The 21960-nt window shown below is 36.6% G+C and overlaps 1 protein-coding gene across 2 annotated transcripts in view; it reads left to right on the top strand.

Annotated features, from left to right (window-relative positions):
- The window catches only part of LOC121319633 (signal peptide, CUB and EGF-like domain-containing protein 1), a 138422-nt gene that overhangs the window by 58900 nt on the left and 57562 nt on the right, over window positions 1–21960 (top strand). The window contains exons 5-7 of one of the 2 annotated variants that reach the window (XM_041257242.1): window positions 406–531; window positions 5529–5645; window positions 10365–10454. In XM_041257242.1, coding sequence (XP_041113176.1) covers window positions 406–531; window positions 5529–5645; window positions 10365–10454 — 333 coding nt within the window. The remainder of the gene's footprint in view (window positions 1–405; window positions 532–5528; window positions 5646–10364; window positions 10455–21960) is intronic. The other variant, XM_041257244.1, reaches the window with a different exon arrangement.

The following is a 21960-nucleotide window of genomic DNA, read 5'->3' on the forward strand; positions in this document are numbered from 1 at the left end:
GTGTTAACCTCATGCCAATTCCGCATGTTGAATTCTGCGTGTTGTGTAAACTTACAAATGAATCATTTAGCTAAACCGCCATTTAGTGAATGGGGCCCTTAGTCTCTTGTCCCCTGTGCAAGAGATATGTAGGAGAAATGTTAAACTAATTTAGGTGGTCATAAAAATCTCACATTACTCCAAAGAACATGACTGAAATGTATTTGTAATGGGACCCAGCGCCTATTCTTTGCTGTAAATTATGATGCTTTAAAACCTCAGCCTAACTCCCAAATTGTGCTAGCTGGCTGGATTCTCTCCAAGCTTTTTAGATTGTGCTGACAATGCAATAGTGATAATATGTGTTTATGGCCTGTTCACAACATAACCCTAACCCTAACCCTTTCTCTCTTTTTTATTCTGCAGATGGGATGAACTGTATGAACAAAGAGCATGGGTGTGCCCATATATGCAGGGAGACGCCCAAGGGTGGGGTAGCCTGCGAATGTCGACCCGGCTTTGAGCTTGCCAAAAACCAAAGGGACTGCACATGTATGTTTCTCTGGACAAAACCTCAAACTGTGTGTTAAATGGCAATGATGTGATTAAGGAATGAAATGAAATATTGTGACTTTCTTCTTCCTATTTGAAGAATGATGATGGTTGTGGAATTTGCCAGCCTAGAGACTTTAAGTAGTTAACCTAGATTGGATTTTATCTAGGGACCTTCTCTTTTGTAGAAACACACCACTGAAACACCATAGAGTACGCTGGGCAGTGCCCAGTTGAGGTATTGGTTGATCTTTTTCCTAGATCGAGCCAGCAATGCCACTTCCAGTGCACCTTGGTCTCTCATACACACACTGACCAAGACCAGGCTTACTGAGCTTTGGAGACAAAATCAATAGCCAAGATTGTATGGCTGTAGGCAGATTAGCTATTTATTATTTTAAAAGGAAGGCAAAGTAAGTGAGATCTGTATGACTCGGCGAAGGAATTTGATGCCTCATAGCCTCCACATTCCTTACTGTAAAGTTTGTCTCATACTTGCTTATAATGTAACAATGATATTACCATAGGCAAGTACAATTAGACCCAATTGAAGAATGAAGAATACTTTGTGAAATAACATTGTGAAATTGTTTTTTTATAATCAAACATTTGTTTTGTTTTAAAGTCCTAACCATGTGAACATGTTCATAAGCAAGTTTATCCTTCAAGTGAGTTGATGGCAGCAAATGTATTAGAGTGTATTATTTTCTGTGAAAAGACAAAAAATACATTATCTAGTTTATTCTCTTGAAAAGAACTGCCTTTGTGACTGCATGATCACCATGCCTCAAAAATGGAGCCAAGGTTTGGAAATTATAGTGCCGTGAAAAAGTATTTGCTGTCTGATTTTCTGCATTTTTGCATATTTCTGACACAGAATGTTATCAGATCTTCAACCAAAATCTAATATTAGATAAAAGGGACTCTGAGTGAACAAATAACAAAAAACGTTGATACTTATATCATTTATTTATTAAAAAAAGTTATGCAACACCCAATGCCCCTGTTTAAAAAAGTAATCTCCCCCTTATACTCAATAACTGGTTATGCCACCTTTAGCAGCAATAACTGCAACCAAATGCTTCCTGTAGTTATTGATCAGTCTCTTAAAGCGATGTGGAGGAATTTTGGACTTCATGCAGAACTGCTTCAACTCAGTGACATTTGTGGGTTTTTGAGCATCAACTGTTCGTTTCAGGTTCTGCTACAACATCTCAATGGGGTTAAGGTCTGGACTTTGACTGGCCATTCCAAAACTTTAAATTTCTTGTTCTTCAACCATTCTGATGTAGACTTGCTTGTTTGTTTGGATCATTTTCTTGCTGCATGACCCAGCTGCGCTTCAGCTTCAGCTCACGGACGGATTACCTGACATTCTTCTGTGGAATTCTCTGATACAGAATTCATGGTTCCTTCAATGATGGCAAGTCGTCCAGGTCCTGATGAAGCAAAGCATTCCCAAATCATGACACTACCACCACTATGCTTGACCGTTAGTATGAGGTTCTCACTGTGGAATGCAGTATTTGGTTTTCGCCAGACATGACGGGGTCCATGTTGGCCAAAAAGTTCCACTTTTGACTCATCTCTCCATTGTTCCAGAACTCTTGAGGATCTTCCAGGTGCTTTTTGGAAAACTTGAGACAAGCATTCATGTTCTTCTTAGTGAGCAGTGGTTTCCGCCTTGCTACTCTGCCATGAATCCCATTTTTTCCCAGTGTCTTTCTGATGGAGGAGTCATGGACACTGACCTTAGCCGAGGCCTGCAGATCTTTGGATGTTGTTCTAGGGTTCTTTGTGACTTCCTGGACGATTTTACGCCTTGCTCTTGGAGAGATTTTGGCAGGACGGCCACTCCTGAGAAGATTCACTACTATGCCAAACTTTCTCCATTTGGACAATATGGCTCTGACTGTGGTTTGATGGAGCCCCAGAGCCTTATAAATGGCTTTATAACCCTTTTCAGATTGATATGCATCAACAACTTTTTTTTTCTGGAGGTCTTCAGGAATTTATTTTAATCGTGGCATGATGTGCCTATAGAACCTGTGTGCTGACAACTTCACTCTGATGGTAAGGGCCAAAGTTAGTCAGATTTATATTGGGGAGGGCTGGCCCAAATCAGGCCTGATTTATTAATCAAAGTATTCAAACAGCTGACCCTAATTATTGAGTTAACTAGGGGGGCAATAACTTTTTCACACCTGAAGATTTCATGTTGATTACCTTGCATGCCAAAAAAATGAAAGAAGCACCAAATTGTGGTGTCATTTCTTCTCTCAGACTCCTTCTATATACTACTACAACCTACAAAAAGATCTGACCAAATTCAATGTGAAAAATGTGCAAAAATGGAGAAAGTCAGACTGGGGGCAAATACTTTTTCATGGCACTGTAGGTGTGACACCATCTGCCTGTACTACTATTATTACTGGGAAATAAATAAACCAAGAGCCATGAAGTAGGAGAAATAGCTTCCAGGGGTATACATAGTGTTCCACATTTTCAGTTTTTATCTTTAAAAAATCAGGGAATTTCTCAGAGTTCATTTTACATATATTAAAATAGGGATAAAATTGGTAATAAATAGTTTTTAATTGAAACATCGGTAATAATTGGGGGGAAGCAATCTCAGTATACACACTTTACATGTGGAATATGATGCATAGCAGTTCTGGTTTCTGATTAAGTTTAATGTCCCTGGCATGTATGATGAAGCAGAATCTGTGCAAGTTGAGGCCACATTTTCCCATGTAGCTGGTACTCTGCGAACGTTTGGGCTGCGCTGACGAAAATAGTGTCTACAGAAGGTAGGATCATGTAATCAGCACAAAACAATTCGCCTTGAAATCATAAAAATAAGAAAAAAATTGACAGAACTGGGTGGTGCAAGCCAACAGGAGATGCGTCAAAAATCACACTGGACATTTCCACCAATGCATTCCATAAATTTCCAAAGCATCACCATTACATTTTCTGTAAAATATTTAAGATTGGCAGTGTTAGGCAGTGTTTTAGTTGAATGACAGTAACATCGCATGAAGTCACCAATTCATACTTCTCTGCAATAAACAGCGACTGTCCAGCAAAGCACAGTGCTCTGACAAACTCATTAACACAGTCATTCTGCGCTGTCTTTTTATTAAAGCACGTGTAAAAGCTTTATAAACTGATTGCATGTCTCTCAGTTCACTTAATTTTTTTAGTTTAATGTGTCGCCTATTTTACTTTCTTTTATTGTCAGCGCAAACACCTACCGCAATGCAACAGTATTTGTAGTGCTATGTGTCTTCTGCCCCATCTGACCCACTTCTGTTATTTTTGCTTTTTGTATACTTTAAAACATATGTTTTCTTTTGAATATTCATAAACTTATTTACGTTTTCTCCCCATTCCTCATCCACTAGAAATATTATATTTTCGTGTAAGTATTTCAATTTAGTTTTGATCAAGCTAGTAGTTACTATGCCCGACAATTGCCAAATAATCATACTTTAATTGGCCAGCATAATCAGGTGATAATGTGTTTGTGAAGTGACAGAGAACCACGTTTTAATGTTATTTGATCCTCTGATGTGTCTGCTGTATCCTGGATATACAGAGTAAGGCTGCTTATTACAATGTCAGAGTCAAAATAAAACAACATATTAATCCAATTATTGTGCATTTCCTAGAAAATAGTAACAGGAAAATATTGACTAATAGACAAAATCAGGTATTTCGTCATTTTTTTGCTGCAGGACAAGGAAAAAAAAATCCTGTGATTTTGTGGTAAAATTCGGAATAAACCAGAAAGACGGAACACTAGTATACAGTACAAGTAGAGAAGTGAACCACCCTCAGTAAACTGCTGTTTTTTTATTATTATTTATGAATGTTTATGAATAGCTATAGCTAGGCTTGCTACAATTCAATTTTTATTTGTTTGCCAAATCAGCGATGAATAGCGACATTTATTTTAATTTTTTTAAAATTATGTTTTGTTTTCGATCTTTATTTTCAATTCAAGCACAGTATTGGTGAAATCAACCTTTATGCTTAAGAAAAACCCCAGACTTTTTACACCATTGAGAAACGTGTAATTTAGAGAAGCCCCTTTATCATATTCAAAATGCAACAAAACTATGGCTACCAACATTCTAATTGCAATAATGTTTGGTTACAGCGAAGCTATACCATAAAGTTCTTCACAAATTAGAAAAAAAAAAAAAAAATCTCAAATAAGCCATAGAAAATACAGCATATAAAGTGTATTACACAGGGTTTTATAGCATACATTTACAAGTAAAAATAATATGCACATAACAGAATATTAGGTAGCTGAACAGTACTAACTTGCAGTTATTATGCAGAGTCTGAGCTCCACCCCTCTGCTTCAGCACAGCTGGAGAGTCACTAGAAGGCAAGGCTGACAGGCCCGTTTAGTCCTGCCATGGCGACTTCAGACGTTGTGCACAATACTCATTAAGTGTTTTCCTCTTAAATCAAACTAGTAACTGTCACCGTATACCTAAAGCAAAAGCTTACCTTCACCTTAACCCGCTAATTTCAAAGTAGGCGCTTTGAATGACAGGCACTATAACTGGCAAATGAAAGTGCAGTCAGTCTTGATGATTTAACGAATGAGAGCATTCTAGCTCTGCTTCAGCCAATGAAATTACTGGTGGTGAACTACACTAGCCTATTACCAGTCCACTGAGTTGACTGACAGCGACCCCTAGCCATTCAGAGCGCAACGGAGATAGGACAGACAGCAAGTAATAGTGTGGTTTTACTGATGTTTATCCAATATACATTTATTTCAGTCAAACTCATATTTTTGGGGAATTCATAGCAAGCCTAGATATAGCACAATAACATATAGAGATACCACAGGTTTAATGGCTGCTGAATGTACAGGGTATGCTGTCATAGACCTGTTGTGTTTTAAGGTGTATAAAATATACATTGTACTTACTTTATTTCTGTATTTTACATTTTTCTGGGGGTATGAATAGTAACCTGTAACTATGGGAATGGAGGATGCCAGCACACATGTGATGACACGGACAGCGGCCCTGTCTGTGGCTGTCATCAGAAGTATGCTTTACACTCGGACAGCAAAACGTGCATCGGTAAGTGAAACCCAAAGTGATTTTTTTTTTTAATTCAGCAGTATTATGGCGAGGGCTGGATTCTATCAAAGATGTATTTTCTAGTTCTAAGGCAACATCCAGTCCAGAGGGGTGGTGTAAGTCTTTTCAACTAAGGACTTCTTGAACATTGATACAAGTTTAACATTGTATTGTCTTAGAAATGCACAATAGAACTAGGTAAAAAAAAAATTGTATTTTTGGATTGTTAATCTCTTTAAATTTTCTGTTGATGCAAAACACAATTTGTTCTATTTGTTTTCGTTTTCAAAATGAATATAAAAAAAAGTTGCACACATCAGTTGAAGCATTTTTAAGCAAACATGTAATACATATGGGTGAGCATAAATTCTTCAGTATCTCCAGATCACTGGTGGTAGTTAAACAGTCCTTTTCCCTTTCCCTGGCCTCCTGTTATTTAAACAGTTGCAACAAAAGACAGTGTATTTGTACCAAAAAATATGTTTAATTCCCTAAGCCACCTTAAAGATATAGCGACCCTATTAAGTCTATTCAACACAAGTTTGTATTGAAATATAAAGATATAGGATAGGTTTGTCACATAAAAACACAAGTGCTGCAGAAGACAGTGCTTTTCAATACTTACAGTACATAGCTGCTCTCGGAGACAATGCTGTGCTGATAATTACAGTTTCCTATAAGACCCCTATGAAGCTCCTGTTTGAAAATGTTAATAGATTTTCCCATTTGTCTAGCTTTGGTGTCAGTTCAGAGGAAACAGAGAATTGTGAATAAATTAAAACAAAATAACCAAGTAGAAAGACTGTATTTCAGTATAAATACATTCTTCAGCTTAGCCCCATTAAAGAGTTAAAGATACACCATGAACAAGAACGTTTGCAGCAAAGTACTAAATAAAACTGACAAAATAAATTGCTGCCGGTAGCTTACAATATGTAAAATGGAGATAATGTCATACCGTTGACAATATGGTATATTCATTTCTATGACTGAATCCGGGAGATGGTTCCTTGAAAAGCAGATATGGTTTTGAATTGCAGATGACTAATTAGCAGTTGAAGGTAACTCATCTGTTGTGGGATTTGTCCCTTTTGGAGTTCAGAAATCATTTCAGAATGTGCCAGATGCCTTTCTATATCTTTCATAAAAGAGTGACAATGATTTATAATCTGCTTGTTGCATTCCAGCTCCAGAATGATGTTTTAACTAGGGGTTGCGAAATCAAGCTGCGATGGCAGTTCCACTACTTTTTTTCCTAAAATTTTTGGATGTTTTTGAAAATTGTATGCTTGATTTTTTTGGTTTTTGATGTTTTTTTTTTGTTTGTTTGTTTTTTAATTACCTCAACAGTATTTCTGAAATGTTTTGATTATGTTTTGGCTTTAGATTTGTAACTCTTAGACTGCAAAGTGTAAAAAAGACTGTAGATCTGTTTACAGCAAACTATAGCATTTTTCTGCTCCATTGCTGTTTAAAATTGTTTTATTTATCTAGATGATTATTGAGCAATGTCATTTTCTATTGTCTAAATTGGTCATGAGAAGTGCCAATGTGTAATAAATGTGTTGCCCGTGTCTGCATCTGGTGACACTGCAGTGTATGCAATTATTAAGTAACTTTAAAAAAGCTTTTAAAAATGTATATCATGTAGCATATGGGTCAGTCCACCTCAAGTGGACCAAATTCTGTGCAGTAGTTTCCTCCATCTGTGGTTAAAGGTACATCAAGCTTGTTTCAATGGGTTTCCAACCAAAATAATAATCAGGTGCTGCAAGTCATTGACCTGAGCTGGAATGACCGCTGTACATAATATGTGTACTGCCTAGAGTGTGTTGAGAGCACAGGTTGCTGACTCATGCCACTTCTCCACTGGCACATCCAACCCGTGAGGGCTCGGTTTGGTACAGTGTGGGTATGGGAGGCTCTCTATTGGCTATTTGTCGAGCAAAGCGAAAACTAAACCGTGCATCAGTCAATATACTCCATAAAGAAAACAGCAAACATGGCAGTCAGCGAGTGTGATGAGAGGAAAGTACAACCTCAGGAAGATCTGGAGTCATGCGTTATAAGTGAGAAAGTTTATGCCCAAATTTCATTGTTTAAAAACAAACTCTCCCTCCAGTACATGCGTGCAACAAAACTCTGTCAATAACAAAACAAACAACAATGGGCTGCAGATTTAAAGTTCTATCTGCAGAAGACTGTGAGAAATTTGTGAAAGAGCAGAATAACTCAAGTACTCTTAAAAAATAATAAGCAACATACATTTAGTAAGAAGTAACCTCAGCCACAAATTTTCTACTACGATTGTTAGTAATAATACAAGTACTTTTCCGATGTCCCCAGCCCCCCACCCCTGTCCAAAGAAATGTTAATAAAATAAAAAAATAAATACTGACGTTTAATTTTTAAAATTTTGTTTTCAATGTTATTCTTCAACTGTTAACCTTGCTAGTTCTACAATTTCTGTCTGTTATGTCACAAGGTATTATAACAAAGTATATACACCAAAAAGTCTGTAATTCTATCTTGGTGTACATTATTCCTTATATTATTAATGCAAAATTATCAAAAATGAAAACTACTTATTTATGTATACCTGACTGTACTGTTTGTTATTGTTTGTGTTTGGTAGATAACTTGCAGGAAAGCCTTTCAAAGTAAAGTAGGTCAGGAGTTGCAGCAATACATAATTTTTGCTCATTTTATATGTCATGTCAAATTTTCTTTAATATAACCCTCTCAACAAATGTTTTCTTCCCTCCTGCAGATTTACTTCTTACTGGATGCTAAACACGTAAAAGTAGGGAGAAAAAGACAAATGTGAATTTGTATTGGACTACTGTTTAAGAAGCATATCTACAGAAAACTTTTTGGGGGTTATGTCTTTTTTTTCCTTACAGGAAATGGTGTACATCATTCATTTGAAAAAAAAGCTATTGTATCAATTCTTTCCTCACACAAGAAGCACACTCCTTGTTTCAGTGATCCGAGCCACATTAATTGCTGTTGTTAGTTCTTCCTTTTTTATGTAGCACCTTCTTTAGGCTCCTTATTCACTTTCCTTCTGCATTCTGGTGATGGTTACTGATTGCCTGTCTTGTCTAAGCATTGATTTTCAAAACAACTAGAGCAAAACACCTCAATTGCAGCCTGATCCAACCAAGAACTGATTAAAAAAAAAAAAAAACAAACAAACACAAAAAAAAAAAGACAAAAACCAAAAACCCTGTTACTGTTTGACCATGCTCTGATGCCACAGAAAAAAATTAAGCCTGCCCACCCACCTTCCCTCTCATGGCATCCAGTTGTGTCCTATCAGCCGAGGTGTGGATTCTAGTCATCACTGATTAGGAATGCAAATGTCTGCCTCGTGCCATTCTACCAACCTGCACTCTGTCTAACCCATTGTTATCATCCTTGTTCGCCTGTCTTCATCTCTTTATTTTTTCATTTTATTTATTTATCTGCATGCGAGAGTCTGCCTTGAATTTTACTATTCCTTTCTTTTTTTTTTTTTTACAATCGCAAAAAAATAAAAAATAACGCCTTGTCCTCTTGTTTTGTTTCATTTACTGCATCAATTTGATTTATTTATTTTCTCGTTGCAACCACCACTGCTTGCCCTCACTGCCTCCCCCAGATGGGAGTTTAATTACTGACTCCTTTTATGTTTCTTTTGTTGAGTTTTGGACTCTCTTTTTTCTATCCCTTCCCACCCCCACCCTATCCTTTTAATATTAAGGAATGGTCTTAATTCACTTCAGTAACCTCTTTGTGACTTACGCATTTTGACCAAAACTTCAAAGACTATCTAAGCATTACAAGCTCTGATAACAGATGGGCAAGCTTCAATTTGAAGAGGTTTTAAGCTTTCTGCACCAGGGCAGTTTAGCGTTTTTCTTTCATAACAGGACTTTGTACATCAAAGACCTGCTTAGATCTTTTTAAGCAATGAGTACAAATGTTGAGGCCATCTCACTCAATGGTTGTCCTCAGTGCCTAAAGTTTCAGACCAAGCATTTGGAAAAATGTCTACACAAAGTTCGCCCATCATTGTGTTTATCACTCTAACACTGCTGATAATTTGCATGTCAGTCCTAACCTTGGCCCAGCTTTGGAACATTGTTTCAGGCATTGACTGTTTAGCCAGTTGTGATGTGTTCCATAGACAAGCAGGCAACCAGCACTGCCACAGTTGATCTTTTCCTGTTTGCATGCGGTCTGGTCCTTTTTTCTTTTTTTTCTTTTTACCCCATTGTTTTGTGTCACCATGGGAGATTGTAGTCTTCCTTTGTTCATCCATCACTGGTTCCTTCCACTCTTGTCTGTCCAGTCCTGTGCCTACCATTTTCTGATATTCTGGAGCTGGCCAAAGTCAGCTACCCACCATGCTACTATTCCTCCCCCTTCCCATTCTCTATGTCATTTTATTCTATTCTGAGTCATTGTTGCAATCAAGGCCTTTGTGTGTATTGAAGAAAAAAGAGCAACAACACACTTTATTTACTTATTATTATTTTGAATGTACCCACTTCACTCTCCTTTTAAAATTTTATTCTGGGACGTCAAATGGGATTAACACTCTAACAGGGATTTTTAGTGCTTTACGGCTTTCTTCTTGACTTTGGTGTGCAAACAGCAAGACTGTCTTAGTGGTGGAAAATTGGGCTTTTGATTAACCAACTGCTCCATGTTTGTCCCTTACTTGTGTTTTAGAGAAGGATGAGGCTGCAATTGAGAGCTCTGAGTTCAATGCCACGTCAGTAGCTGATGTGGACAAGCGGGTGAAACGGCGGCTATTTATGGGTAACTCTTTTCTTCCACTTCCTTTGTTGTGCTATATCGCTTGTGCCTGTTTTTGTTTTTGATATCTTCTAAAAAAAAAAAGGTCACAAAAAAAAGAACAAGAAACAGTTTTTGCGTCTTCCCAAGCCTTAAAAAAAAACAACAACCTCCTCCTATTAATATTTCCCTTTTTTATAGTTGAGGAGGCCTTGTTATCGGGTCTCAAATACACTGTCTCAATGAGATTTTCTAACCATTTTACTTACTATTCTAATCTGACCTGCACAAACATTATGATCATAATTGAAAAGCTAATCCAAGATGAGAAGCCTTTGACATTTGTGTCTTAATTAGCTTAGTTATCTTTTAAATGTTATTCACCTACTCTAAAGGCATACAATTCAACTACCAGCAGATCTTTGGAGTTGTGTGGTCAGTACCTCTATAAAGGAGGTGGGGAGCCTTAACTTTTTATTCCATTAATATGCTTTTGGTCTTGTGGTATTCATTCAACATGGTCATGGTTTATGCAGGACTAAACATTTTAAGGTTTTTTTCAACTCATTCCCAGATGAATGCTAGGATTTGGACATGTTTGTACCTGCCTTCAAATAGAAATTACATAAATCAAAATCAAATAGTCAACCCCCCCCCCCCCCCCCCCCCCCCCCCCCCCCACCATACACACTTATTATGTACTGCATTTACTAACTAGGCACTCCAGATAAAGGTTTTTTGTAAAAAAAGTGTTTGTGTGTTTTATGACGTGCCTTGTATTATAGAAATTTCCACCAAATTTGTCCCTATATCATTTCACAAAATCCTCATTCTACTTGGCATGTTAGCTTTTATAAAGTACTGTACTTGGGTATGGGTCTGTGTATACAACAACCTATTTTTAATTTTGGGTGGAAGATACAGCAGCTGAGTGAGGCTGTAGGCTACAAACTTTTTCTTTCTTTTTTTTTTTAACCTACATTTATAATCAGGGGCTGTCTTCTTGGCTAAAGCTACTATGATTACTAATAACTAAACACTGTGCAAAAACTAAACTAAACTAAACTTTCATTCTTATTATCTGGGAGCCACAAAATGGACCATTTGTTCTCATAAGCGATCTTAATTGTGAGGCACTGTACAGCATAATCTACCAAAGATGGCAAAGGAAAGACACCCACAAAGTTCTACAGTGTAAGACAGCTTTTATAGATGTTCCAGATGTATAAGAATCACAGGTTTCAAACCTAATGATCCAGTTTTTTTCTTTTCAGATGTAAATTACAGCAATTTCAAAAGGTTTCAGAGAATAGTCAGAAATTATTAAAGGGAAGAATGGATACCCCCCACATAAAACTGATGTCAAAATGGACATTAACTGCCACACGGTTCATCCTCCCCTGTTTTGTGACCAGTCCATTTTTCATTGTCTATGATACCGAATTATGAATGAGGAAACAGTATGGGATAGTGAACTTGCTACAGGTAATAGCCTGAGTCTAACTGATTCCACCTGAGGTCTGCACACTATCACAATCACTCTAAACTTTAGTATGGTCTGGCAGCAAGAACAGTATGCCTCTGTATTTAATGATACTTGTGGAGCCCCTCTGTTGCAATTAATTCTTCATTTTTTCCTTGCATTTATTATCTCAAACAAAATACACAAATTGTTGATCTAGAGGAGTGCTGACAGACCTCAAAGCCAATAAATGAATCCAAGTCTGCATGAAGGTGAACTCCCTTCTGGTTCTCTGGCTCTGGGGCAGTTTTTCTCAGACACCTTCAAATTGCAAGGCTCTTTTAGTGCCAACAGATACAATAGGGTCTCTCATTCAGCATTATTTATGTAGACCTGCAAATAGCTTAAAGGAGAAAGACATTCCTTAAAGGGACTGAACTTGGCTTATATCAACAATTTGGCAGATTGGACAGTTGGAGTCCAGCATAAATACTGACAAATATGTTTTCATCCATAACTTCAAACACTAAATCATAAAACCATCATTCCACAGACAGAGCACAGACAAAGACAGTTTTGATAAAACTGGAATTCTTTTTACCATAATAACAAATTACCTTGACTGTTGTGGCCTACTTAAAATGTGTTATGAATGTTATATTATATATAGTAGGCATCTTAATTAAAAAAAAAAAAAAAAAAATATTGGCATGAGCAAGCATGATTGTACATAGATCATGTGGATCGCTTCTATCATATTGTTTGCTTGATATGAAAAGATTACAAATGTACATCTCGGTAGGAGAATGGAGACTTCATAAATAAACCAGTTCAGAGTGGCTTGGTGTTGTAATATATTTGATGACAGGTTCGCACATTTTGCCTGTGCTACCAGATTTTTATAAAAGGCAGCTGTGTGGGTTTGAGAGCCAACTGACATTAGACCCAGAATGGATGTAAAACTGCTGATGGTAGGAGCGTGTGAGTAGTTAAACAGGTGGACAGTTTGGCTAAGGTACTTGTTCTGAATCCTAGTTCAGAAGCTTCAAGTCCACAGAGAGTACCTTGTTCAAAAGTTCATAGCTGGCTGCATTGTGATTTAAACCAGTCAAAGCTAGGTGCTTGCTGCAGTTTTCTGTTCTGCAATGCAATCTTGTTACCTTCAAGGTGTGGGTCAGTTATCAGTTAACCAGACAGTTTACACCTGTCATTAGCCTGGATATTGTACTGAATATAAAAATCAACACCATGTACTGCAACCCTGTACCAATGGTGTCCAAACCCGAACTGGAATTATAAAAGTGTAATGCTTTATATTTCATTGATATGCAATATTCAGTTACATGTTAATAAACACTTAATAGATAAGCGTTGCATCTGCCATTGCAATCTATGTTATAGTGTAATTGGCAACCTGAAAATTCAGTTTGTTTTAAACTGCTCATTTGCTATTCACATTTGCTGTTTTGTAGCATGTTGTGCATCTTGATCTTTTTATCAGCTGCGCATGGCATTCACAGATAGGAAGACTATGAGCGTTTACAGCGTTGGCACAGACAGTAGATCCGGTTTACTTGTGGAATGAAATGGTGTGTCAGGTGTAAAAACTGTACAATGAATTGAAAATAATGTCCTAAATACAAAAATACATCAGACTCACAACTACCCTTTCAGTGATGTTGTTTTAATAATACTGGTGCATAAAGTCCCATTTTGATAATCATCCAGGGCCCTTTAAATCAGTTAAATATATAGCATTGTTTCTATCTAGAAAACTGGCAAAATGTTTAAAATGTAAGCAAAGACCTCAAGAATGATTCAAGATTATAATATTCCATAGGCAATTTGGGAATTTAAGGAATTTTAGTTGAATAAACTTTCTAAGTTTAATATGTGGAATTATGTTAATTAATATATTGGTGCATTTTAGTTGACACAAAAATGATGTTGTAATTACAAATAACATTTTTAGTTATAGTGTGCCATAAAAAATAGAAAGAAAAGTAAAGGAATCTACTGGGTCTATGCATTTTTACTGGCTGTCTTCCAAACCTGGGAACATAAATATTACTGCTTAAGTAATCTTCATCTGTCAGTGTTAAAATGTAACAAAGGACACTTCCCAAAACAGAATTAATCCATCAGTTCAAGATAGGGGAGATTGTGCCAGATATATCATTCATACCTTTTCATGATTTTTCTGTAAAACAATAAAATCTGCATTACCTGAGTAGAAAAAAAATAGTTACCCTTCCCAAGCAGTGAGCATTTTTGTGAGTTGTAGTGCCATATCCCATGCATGATCTAAAGGAAACATTTTTGTTTAAAAGCAAATAGCAAAAAATACATAGACTGCTATAGTAATATAATAAATGAGTTGGGCACCAGGGCCAGTAATTGACCACTGAATGTTTAATTGAGGCTCACAAAGTAAAAACCATGGTGATCAATAACCGATTTATCAATTAATTGTTGCATCTCTAGTTTTGGCTGGCAATAGTTAACCATAGCAATGTAAATAAGAGTCAAATTATGTTTGATAAATTAATACTATAGTTCATGGGTGGTTGATCCATGAAAAAGACATGGTGGTATAAAACAATCTTTAAAAATGAAAACATAAATATTATCAGAAATATTATTTCAAAAGGTCCTAAATGATAACTCCAGTGTTAATCAAGAAATTGGTATGAAGCATTGATTTTTGGCATTTTCAATCGGTCTTGTAACTATTTTATAAATTATCAGGAGTTAATTTGCACTTGGAAAAGGCGGGTTTTAATTAACAGTATACAACTCACCTTGAAGCAGGACTTTAACAGACCACAGCTGATGAGAGAGAGAGAGAGAGAGAGAGAGAGAGAGAGAGAGAGAGGGAGTTAATTTCTTACAGTAGTTATGGAAATATTTCAGCCTTTTCCATAGTTGTGGTTATGAAGGAGATTTATTCACTTATGTTAACAATTTGTAACCTTACTGAATGTTTGTTGTATTGCTAAAATGACATATCGTTATTTGCTCAAAGTGTAATGCTACTACCAAGAAATTATCAATGCAACTATAGCCTATTTGAATTCTGCATATGTACATTATATGACAGTTGATCTGTCCTGTACATTTTATTTGAATTATACGACTGAAATCTTGACGTATTAGATATTACAATAAAGCTTTCTTAGGTGATTGCAGACTTGCAATGCATCCTTGACTTTCAACACCTGTGTCTTATCCACACAAGAACGAAGAACAGGTGTCAAGGACACACAGCAATGCAGTAGGAATGTGATCAAGATCATTGACATGGAATTTGCATAAACGTATTTCATGTTGTCAGACTCCCACAGACCTCACACTTTATGTACAATGCACACTTTCACCTTCACACACTGCATGTATATAAAATGTTCTTATAATACTGTAAGTGTTCTGTGGCTAATTCTAATCATGTTGAGTTTCTTTATCGCTGAGGCGAGCAAAGAGTACCAGAGAAAATTAAAAGATTCAATGAACAATTAACTATAGGCAAATTGTGTATTGGGTAGGGAGTTCTATCATAATTTTGAAAAGCTTAATACATGTGTAATTAAATGTTACATACATGGTATATGTGTATAATATAGCTAATAACTACAAACACAAATGGCACTTCAAACATATCTATAGCTTACAATCGTGCATACTAATATGGACAAAAGTAGATGTCATCATAAGAAAATAAATTCCAACCAATATATATAGGTGACTTATGGATTTTTTTTTTCTTTTTAACCAAAAAAATGACTGCAAAATACACATTAAAAGAGCTGTGGCAAAATGTCCCCCCACAAGAGGGTACATGACTGGTAGGGTTTAATTTTGCCATTAGATGCCATTAGATTTTTACCCACATGCCAGATAATCATAAATCAGCATTTTATATGTGAAGTATTCCAAATAAATGTACATTCTGCATGACAAAATGCAATATGTAAGTTAAGTTTACAAACTTAGATATTTGCTGTGTACACAACATAGATATTCCCATTATTTTTTATTTCCATTTGGCTGCTGCTTGTTCCCTGAATGCCAGTAATTTCCATAACAGCAAATTATGCTTCCATTCATTTTTTTTGATCTCATTAACATGCATTTTCATTAAAGAGTTCCCCTTACTTAGTCATTGAGACAGGACGTGCTATAGGTGACAGTGGCAAAGTGTAATACTTGCACATGGAAATATATAGTTTATTATATGTTTTTGTGTTAATTGTTAATATTTAATTGTTTAGCTACTGTGGCGCTCCGCTGGGGACATTTACCCGTCTGCGTGGAGCAGCAGCTGAAAGCAATCAGCTGTTCCTGCAGGCGGGTGGGCGTGTTTCAGCGGAGCATCAGTATAAAAACATGGCGATCGGTGTGATCAGGGCTGCTGCAAGGCCTGCCGTTTTCATGGCACCTTTTGATTTATAGTTTGTTGTACTGTGTTTTATTTTACACTTTTTGTTCAGTTTGCTGTATTAGTCCTCTGTGCGTTACCATCGCTGGTAACGTTACATGACCACCTTTATTTTACTTTCGTTTTCTGTTTTTATTAATAAAACCTGCGCGCCTGTGCCGGCGTTTTCAACATCAACACCACGTCTGTCTCTCTGTATGCTTGAACAGCGGCGACCCACACGCGTGACCCGAGGAAGACCCTGTGACAGTGACCTGCGACAATTAAGCTTTTTAAGGAGAAATGCGTTCATTAATTACCTCATCAACTCAATTTCAAAACATTAACAGATTGATTTAATGAACACATTTCATTTGAAAATCACTTGCTATTAAAGCTCTGTTACTAGACCATGAGTTTGATACAGTAGCACTGTTTTTTGAAAACTTGCCCAGTGTGTCCTAGAAAGCACGATAAAAACATTTTCTCTTTTTAAAGTGTGGCTGATTGTGACCCCAAGTATTAGTTCTGTACTGAAGTGACAAGGATGGTGTTTCAACTAGAGTCTGTGGACTGGAGTTTGTATTTGATCCCTTTGTCTCCTTTTGTCAATCTAATAAAAATAGAAAAAAAATAAGTATATAATTTTGAAATTGGCACAACATATTTATGGTTCATCAGTTCTTGTCATTAGTCTGTTTATTCCAATATAAGTGCAGAAAATAAGGAAGCAGTTCCTACTTCTGTAGGCTAGAGAGTAGTCAGTATACAACTTATTGTTAAAGTACTTCATTGAGAAAGCCATATAAAATATATAAAAGGTTTAAGTGCTCATGTTGACAGATATCACATGTTCACATCTTGTTATTCCTACTGAGTTGGGATCAAAAGAAACATTGTAAATTTGTGAAGCACTCTTCGTAGTGACTGTTGTGTGAGTTTGTATGTGTACGCGTGTGAGTGGGTTGGTCTGGAATTCACACTAAATCTTTCACTGACAAACCCCATGGCTTACTGCCAATATGTAAGTGGCTATTGGTATTTTGTAGGTGATGGGTGCTGGGAAGTCTAAAGGCACCCTGGGCCCATCTCTTTTTGTATGAAAAAGAAAACAAGGACCATCTTAATTATCTTAGAGATCTGGGAATACATAAAGAAGGAAACATTAAGAAGTAATGTAAAATGGGGTGAAAATGGCTGGAACATGATTAGCCATGGTGGTGTGTCTCCAACAAGGTTCTGCCTAGAGGCAAGACCAGCTGGTAGCATCATGTATGACAGGACTCAGCTCCCAGCTTAGGATGTTTTATGTCGTTTATGAATCATTTTAAGCAATAAAGCACCTAAAGTTACTTGGGTAGCAGATTCAGTTGCTTGATGGTGCCCTACAGCATGAGACTGATTGATTGTCCTGAAGATAGTCTTTCATACACATTAATAATGTCTGCAAACCATTACGCTTTTGGCTGTTCAGAGTTTTCAGCTTTAAAAGCACTTCCGCTGATTTTCTTTTTTCACTTTTAGAAATTAATGTGTTTTAGTCATTAAAGTATACTTCAGCAGTTGCAACATAGAATAAATATTACACAGACGAGGACAAACAGGCATAATCAGTAAGGCACAGCCAATGGTCATGTTGGGTGTGATTAAGGGCCTCATTTACGAAAGGGCGCTAAACTTTATCGTGCACGATAATTGCAATTACTGTGCAATAGGGAAACCGGTCCAATATCTGGTTCAGTACTGTACCGCGGCTGGTACAGTACAGCCATTGGCAAGTCAAAAAAAACAGAATGGACTTCAGCATCAGTGATCCATACTGGTTTTTCTCTACGGAAGTGGTCACGGTGGTCATAAATCCCAGATCAGGCTCCTGAAGCTTGATTAGTGGCTCAGGGATCTGTTTATGCAGTCTAAAAAGGTGCCTGTGACATTGCTGGCGTGGTAATCTGTCACGTGACTTTACAGTCACATGTGATTATCTCTCTGCGTATTGCAGAAAGACCACATTGAAGTTGTTTTATAACTTTTTAGAATGGTGGAAACTGATACAGGTTCTTATGAGATACGTTGTGTAACAGTCACCCAGGAGCACTTTCGTTCACAAAATTGAATCCAAATGCACAACAGAAGAGCTGATTCAAATGAAATTGCATCTGCTTATTGAAGAAGATACAGACAGCCAGATTGTTACATTAGACCAGTCAAATTCTGCTACATCCGTGTCTCAAACCCCCGCTGGGTTAAACTGCCTCTTGTGTACAATATTTCACTAGCCTGCTAAAATGCACTCCCACTTCCTAACCTGGACATTAATCCACAAAAATGGTGGATAGTTTATAGTGGCTCACTTAAGCACATGGCCAAACTTGCCAAGCAGGCTTAAACCTATTTTTCTGACCTGAAAACTAGGGATGTGCAGTTCGATCCCTTTTACTGATTCATTTGATTTATTCAGTTTAGTGAATCAGTTCAGCAGATTTGTTCTTTAGATTCACTGATTCACTAACGCAAAATAAACACATCTTGGTGAATTACTTGATTATGAAAATTATTATAAATAAAATTAAACAAAATTAAATCTGCATTCATTATACTTTTTTAAGTACATCTCAGTCTTAAGGAACTGTATTGTGGCCTTCCATGGCTTCCTGTTTCACTGGGGTATAAAAATGAGGTAACACACATGTAATATCCATTTGTCATCCATCACCATGGGGAAAGGCAAATAACTCACAAATGAAAAGAGACAAATGGTTGTTGACCTTAATAAATCAGGCAATGGGTACAAAAAAATACCTGAAAACTTAAATATACCACTTATCACTATTAGGGCAATAATTAAGAATTTAAAAACCAGTGGAACAGTGGTAAATCTGCCTGGTAGAGGATACAAATGCATCTTGCCTCCATGCACAGTGAGGAAGATGGTTTGGGAGGCAAAGAAGAATCCAAGGGCCATCAGTTGCATTTTGGGGTCACCAAGTCTCCAAATCTACAATTAGATGCCACCTCCATGCCAATAGCCTATTTGGAAGGGTTGCCAGAAAAAAGCCTTTATTGAGAGCAACCAACAAATGTAAGTGCCTGGAGTGACTTGGATTGGAATCCTGTGCTATGGTCGGATGAGACGAAAAGAGAACTCTTTGACCACGCACACCAGTGGTGGGTTTGGCGTAGAAAGAAGGATGCGTATGCGGAAAAGAACCTCATAACTACTGTAAAATATGGTGATGGATCTTTGATGTTATGGGGCTGTTTTGCTTTCACTGGTCCAGGAGCCCTTGTTAAGGTCAACGGCATCATGAACTCTACCAAGTACCAGGACATTTTAGCCAAAAACCAGGTTGCCTCTGCCAGGAGGCTGAAACTTGGCCACAAGTGAATCTTCCAGCAAGACAATGACCCCAAGCACACATCAAAATCCACAAAGAAATGGTTAATTGACCACAAAATCAACATTTTGCAATGGCCATCTCAGTCTTTGGACTTGAATCCCATTGAAAACCTATGGTTTGAATTGAAGAGGGCAGTCCATAAGCGCAGACCGAAGGATATCAAGGATCTGTAAAGATTCTGTATGGAGGAATGGCCTCAGATCCCTTCTAATGTGTTCTCCAATCTCATAAAAAAGGCTGTTATCCTTGCAAGGGGAGCGTGCACAAAGTACTGAAAACAAGGGTGCCAATAATTGTGACACTTAATTTTTTTGGAAATAAATTCATAATTTGAGAATTGTGTAATGTTGGTTGATTCCCTTGAATCATTAATAAAGTACATTATATTCCACATGTTGGAAAATTACAATATAGCTCATTACCTGTGTTGTTTATTTTATTTTTTTTGCTCATATATATATATATATATATATATATATATATATATATATATATATATATATATATATATATATATACATATATAATGTACGTGAACATGTCTATATAAATTATATGAAGGCCAATATACTCAAATATACTACTTTACAGAAAACACATTAAATAGAATCAGCTTTCCTAGAACACTGACAAATAAAAACTCAGTATCACAAATGTAATATAATGGAGGAAATAGAAGAGTACTTTACTTTCAAAGGAAATCTTAAACAGTAAAAAAAAAAAAGATGTCAGAGTATATAATGTCTGTAAGTCTCAATATTTAGAACTTCTGTTCCAAAATATAAAATTTTTAACAGCATTGAAAAAAAAGATACTGACAAGCTGTGAAAATGAGAAATATTAAACAGTACCAATATGAAATATACCTTTTTATGACCTGCCAGGACACTTCACCTCTTTTCGCGCACGCTTGATAACAATGCACATTACATGTTCTAATTCTGCAACTTTTCCAGAGATAATGCTGGTTGATGCAGAATCCACTGTAAGAAAATGGGTGCTGCTGCATTTCTTTCATCAGTTTTCTTCAGCATTCTGTTACTAGTCAGTCTACTCTTTTGTTCAGTCATATACTTTGCATTCTGTTGTAATCCCAGTTAGTTTCTTCCAAGGTAATTCTACACTTTCCACAGCTTCTTGAAGTTAAAGTCCTTTCCTTTCGTTGAGACTCCATAGCTTTTTAAATTTCCAGTAAACTCAAAATATGTTGTTTTGTGCAGCGTATCATAGTAGCGTTGTATGGTATAATCTTTCATAGCTGCAACCGTTGCACTGCAAATCAGGTATGTTTATCTTGTCGTCAAAATTATTCAGTGAAACAGTAATCACCTAACTAATGATTTTGGAATCTTCTGTGACATCTCCAATTACTTTTTCACTACTGATTTTAAATTGTACACAAAGTAAAATAAATAGTTTAAAGAAGCCTTCGGTTTGCTATCCTAATCAAAGTTATGTGCATGGGGAAAGGGATCCTATGTGATATTTGATTGGCTATTTTTACTACCCCTGCTTTAGGGTATTAACTATTTATTTTAAACTATGTCATTCAGCTTTAACTGCAACCTATTTAACAAACTGCGATTTACACAAAAAAAACCCTGCTAAAGTTCACTGGGAATTATATTAAATTTCCCACAGAGGACAGGTTTACAGGACTTGTGCTATTGATTGTACTCACATAGCACAGTCACCCTGATCCATGGAGCCTGCTCTGTAGGGTGGCAATGCCGAACAAGGAACCGTATTGAGGCTTGGTTTCATTAATCAATATTTTTTGAGTAAGCAGAACAAAAATAAAAATATGCCATTGCACAACATGACTTTTATTGTATATGCATTAAAGGAGAAAGGAAAAAGGCTTTTTGTTTTAGGTATCCAAATTCGGTGCCCTTTCATGATTGAGGCCATAAGTGTGAACTGGACTGATGTGATTTGACTTTCTAGTATGTAATTATTAGAAGGTTGTGTGTGCTAAGCAATGCTTGCTTATATAACAACTGAGCAGGAATTGTATCACCTCTGTAATTAATGCTAAATTATGGCAGTTATATTTAGCAACAGTGTGTAATATATGTGTTATAACAGTGTTATTACAACATCACAAGTTCTATCAAGTCTGTAAATATTTAGATGTATGTGAAATAAATATGTAGGCTTAGGTAAAAAATTGTTATGGCTTATAGTGTATATGCTAACTGCATGTGTTTGCAGACATCCATGTACAGTACTGTACAGTTAGGGAGAAAGTATACA

Source organism: Polyodon spathula, chromosome 8 (assembly GCF_017654505.1).
Source record: "Polyodon spathula isolate WHYD16114869_AA chromosome 8, ASM1765450v1, whole genome shotgun sequence".
NCBI lineage: Eukaryota > Metazoa > Chordata > Actinopteri > Acipenseriformes > Polyodontidae > Polyodon > Polyodon spathula.